At 55.7% G+C, this 4,276-nt stretch overlaps 1 protein-coding gene across 1 annotated transcript in view; it reads right to left on the reverse strand.

The window, feature by feature from the left end:
- Positions 1 to 4,276, reverse strand: part of PRDM16 (PR/SET domain 16) — a 217,416-nt gene that overhangs the window by 37,865 nt on the left and 175,275 nt on the right. Inside the window, 1 exon segment of the mRNA XM_024760246.1 lies at positions 1,916 to 2,018. Within this exon segment, the coding sequence (XP_024616014.1) occupies positions 1,916 to 2,018 (103 nt within the window).

Raw genomic sequence — 4,276 nt, forward strand, 5'->3', positions numbered from 1 at the left:
GGGCTATTATGTGTCGAAAGCAATTAGCCCACAAACGTCTGATAAATTATTAGGAAAATGTAGACCCAGGTTATTTAAGATCGGGCGTTGGAAGGGGGACAGGAATCAAGGTTTTTAAAACCTTTTGGAAGAAAGACATGTCATCATACAAACGAAACCCCACCACCGGGCGCACCCCTTGGGTTAGGCAGATTTCTCTCTCTGCCTTCTTGTGCATTATCTAGGATTCACAGGTCTTTTCAACAATTATTTTAAGTAAAGTGAGACCACCCCTCTGCTACCCAGAGCTCAGCCATTCTTTTCTCCATGGCCTAATTAAAACCAAAGTCTAGAGGAGAGCATGCGTAGGGCCATCTTGCAGAATTGTCCTTCCGTGGAGATAGCCTTTGGAACAACTCACGGGCACACAGTGCTGTCCCACAAAGGTGGGCCACGCTCGGGACCACAAAGGTCTCTCTGCTTCCTGCTAATTCCAACGCCCAGCTCCCTGGCTCAGCCAAGCGCACCCCCGGGCCATGACATTGGAGCAGTTCCTTAGAGAAACTTGCAGTAAGTGGCATTAATCATTAACCCCTGGAGTGTTTGGAGGGGAGGGGAAGAAAGACAGGAAGGGAAAGACCAACCTCCCCCCTTTCTCTAGCAGGAATGGGATCCTGAGCTCCGGAGATGGCCAGAAGGAGAGGCTGCCTGTCTGCTCGTTTCTGGGGTCTCATTCAAAGAAGAGACACGGTCTACTCAGCAGCTGCACTTAGGGAGTTAACGGACCAGCTGGTACTCCGCTGCCAACGCAGCTTCCTCCAACCGGACTTTTCCTCGGCGGCTTAAAAACGATTCCAGAATCCCAAGGCTTAGCAACGTGGATGAAGGAAAAGAAATCTGGATTTCAGAAATCCGAGCTTATACGAGACTGTGATTTTCTCAAGCGTCCTCTGAGATGTGCCTGAGCATGGATGAACAAGGAAGGGAAGTATGTCTACTGGACGAATGCCAAGTGACCAACCGAGAGGAAAGGACATTTGGGACGCTTCCCGCAGTCCTGCTGAAAGAGCTCAGTGGCCACCGTACCACCGCGGAGTCCACCGAAGCCCTAAATTTTCCCTCTCACCACATACATTTTCCCTTAACCTGTCTCTGGGACTTTTTGCTTTTAACTGCAGATGGGCGCTACTTTCAAAGACACGTATGGCGTCAGTGCCCTCTCTTAAATGAGACCGAAACTCTCCCCTGGCACAGACTCTGGAGGCAAAGGTTTCCAAGCCACAAAATGGTTTTGTTTGTTTTTAAGTCATGTAGAGAACAGGCAATTCTGCTGCTGCTAGTACTAATTATGCAGTTTAAAAAAAATCGCCTAGGACTCTACCGCTGCAGAGCTGTAACCTAGGACTCTACCGCTGCGGAGCTGTAACCTAGGACTCTACCGCTGCAGAGCTGTAACCTAGGACTCTACCGCTGCGGAGCTGTAACCTAGGACTCTACCGCTGCGGAGCTGTAACCTAGGACTCTACCGCTGCGGAGCTGTAACCTAGGACTCTACCGCTGCGGAGCTGTAAAAATCGCCTAGGACTCTACCGCTGCGGAGCTGTAACCTAGGACTCTACCGCTGCGGAGCTGTAACCTAGGACTCTACCGCTGCGGAGCTGTAACCTAGGACTCTACCGCTGCGGAGCTGTAAGGCGGCAGGACACCCATTCACACGCGCTGTCTGAAGGCGTCTCGAATTCAGGGTGTGGCCCATGTAACCCAAGGAAAGAGAAAGCAAAGCGCTTAGGTTGAGAAGTTGTTAGGAAGAGGCTGGTTCTCTCATTTGGGGTCTGGGTGGTGGGCCTTGGGCAGCAGCCGGGGGACCCCCGGCCCCTGTCACGTGGCCCGAAGTGATGGGAGCTCCAGGCCTCTGCTCCTGTGGGTAGGGGCTTACCATCCAGGCTGGGGGGCACCGTCCCCAGGGAGTACGAGCCTTCTTTCACGTGGACCAGTAGCTCTTCTCCTGGCTCAATGTCCTTAATGACTTTATAATAAATCTATGATGGAGAAACCAGGGAGAAAGGGTCAGCATTGGCGGCCTTGCTGCTTTAAAAGCCACATCGCGCACACCCAGCCCGCATGCCGTTGACACTGCTCACTGGGGGGGCTGGCCCGCTGGCCACTTGACCTGCCTTCTAATTGCTGCTAAGAGGTTCCCCTTTGGAACTTGACAGAATACACTCAGAAGGACTAGAGTCTATTTTTAACTTGTTTGACCCAGATTTTGGATATTGATAAAAGGGGTGCAAAAGGAAATAGGTGAGGATTAGCTCCAAAGTTCCCAAGCAGGGCGGGTCCTAGAGGGAAATATTAGGAGAAGTGGATCTTTTCATCAGGAGTGGAGCCTGGGCTGATTCCCAGGTTCCTTTTGTCAGTATGTATGTAAGACACCCTTTGCCGTCTGGGGGCGGGGTGGGGTCTTCAGGGGGCTCGAGAGTGAATTTGGATGTTTATGAAAGTGACTATGAACACAGACGGAGGCCCGATCGGCAGGTGTGAGTCTCAGGTGAGTGTGGACGCCATGTGTGCCTGCCGCAAGCTCAGTGCCAGCAGCCGTTGGCGGTCTGAGATGGGGGACACCTCTGAAAACAGAGATGGGTCGGGTGGGGCTCAGGGTAGAGTCTGCAGCCTGGAGCAAGCTCTGAGGGACGTCCAGCCTCAGTACTCCGAGCAGCCCCGTACCCTGCCAAGATGTCCCCTGAAAAAAACACCGTCTGCATGGGAGGTGGCAGCCACGATCTGGAGAACCCCAGCAACTCAGAAGGGCAGCATGACAGGGTCCATCGGGGATGGAGCCCAGGGACCAGGCTTCAATAGCCTGGGGGCCTTTGGGAGAGGATGGGGCCTTCCTTGCCTTTGCCAGACCCTACCTGGGAGCCCCTTCCCTCCCTAGGGACCAGGGACACAGCTCCCCTGCGTGGGGGCACCCACTCCTCACGTGAGCAGGGCTGACACCAGGAGCCCTGCATCTTAAATGTCAGGCAGCAGGGTGCGTTTCTCTCAGGCCAGTCCACTTCCTAGCATGCTGGCACGTGGTGTTTGGGTCTTTCTTCAGATACCAGTAACCAAGGAGATTCCAGGAGCCCGAAAGCTCGGCCACAGGACTGGCTGGGGGGCCAGAGAAGGACCCGAGACGAAGTCCCTCTGCCCTGGGAGACCTGGGGACTGAGGCTTCTCCAGGCCATTTCCATCCGAGGTCCCACAGCACCACCCTCCCCATGGAGGACATGGCGGTTAGGTGTCAGGCCAGACTTCCCAGAAGCAGCTGGCCTGGTTGTGGCCCCAGGGACTGAGCTGGGCACCGGCCTGCCGGTCTTCCTCCCCGCCCCCACCCCCGGGTCCCGCCCTGGGGAAACATCTGGAAGGCTGAGCTTCCTCATCTCTGGTGGGGCCCCTTTCCCCCTTTCCCCCCTCTCCCCAGGCCAAGTCCAGCTTGGACGCCCTCACAGCCAGTCTCGACTAACTGCAGAATGACACCAATGTGCTCTCAAAGGGACAGCAGAGCCACACTGCGTCCCCAAACGCCCAGCCGAACACTTGGGCTGCGGAACTACACCCAGTGGAAGAATACGCACATGCGCAGATGGCTTATCAACGTGCAGAGTTCCTTTCCCTGCACTCGTCAGGAATTTCATTTGGCAACTATGCCCTGGCACGTCGCTAAAATAATGATGAGATTTTGAAAACGGAGACTAGAAACTGTACCGTATTACCTTCTGTAGTTAAATCAATTGTTATTAAGCTCCCAGTTTTGTATTATTTTACCTAAAAATTACACAGTGGCCGAATCATTGTTTTAAAAACTCGGACTCGAGTCACTGTGTTTTCAAATCGGACCCAGAGTGAACCCCACGTTTCAACAAAGCTCGGAGGAGCCCCGGAGCCATCCCGGGGAGGTGAGTCAGGGCTTATTAATACACGGGAACAATCGCACTTTCATCCCGGCGGCGGTGAGTGAGCGCATCCAGCAAGTGCAGGCCGCTGAGTTCCCGCGCGCAGGCTGGGGCGGGCCCGGCGGCGCGGTGTCTTCTCGAGGGTCCCCGTTAGAGGGCAATGTGGACCCGCCCGCAGCATCTTTCCCGGCCGCGCCGCCCGCCCCCCACCCCGCGCCAGCCCGCTAGCGCCAGGGACGCTCGAGACCGGCGGCGCTCTCAGACCCGGTCCCGGCTCTGCGGCGGCCGCATCCTCCCGCGGCCGGATGCTGGGCTCGTGCTCCAGCCGGGCTGCCGGGGCTGGCGCGGCCCGCCTCCCTCCT

Source organism: Neophocaena asiaeorientalis, unplaced genomic scaffold (assembly GCF_003031525.2).
Source record: "Neophocaena asiaeorientalis asiaeorientalis breed wild unplaced genomic scaffold, Neophocaena_asiaeorientalis_V1.1 scaffold489, whole genome shotgun sequence".
NCBI classification, from domain to species: domain Eukaryota; kingdom Metazoa; phylum Chordata; class Mammalia; order Artiodactyla; family Phocoenidae; genus Neophocaena; species Neophocaena asiaeorientalis.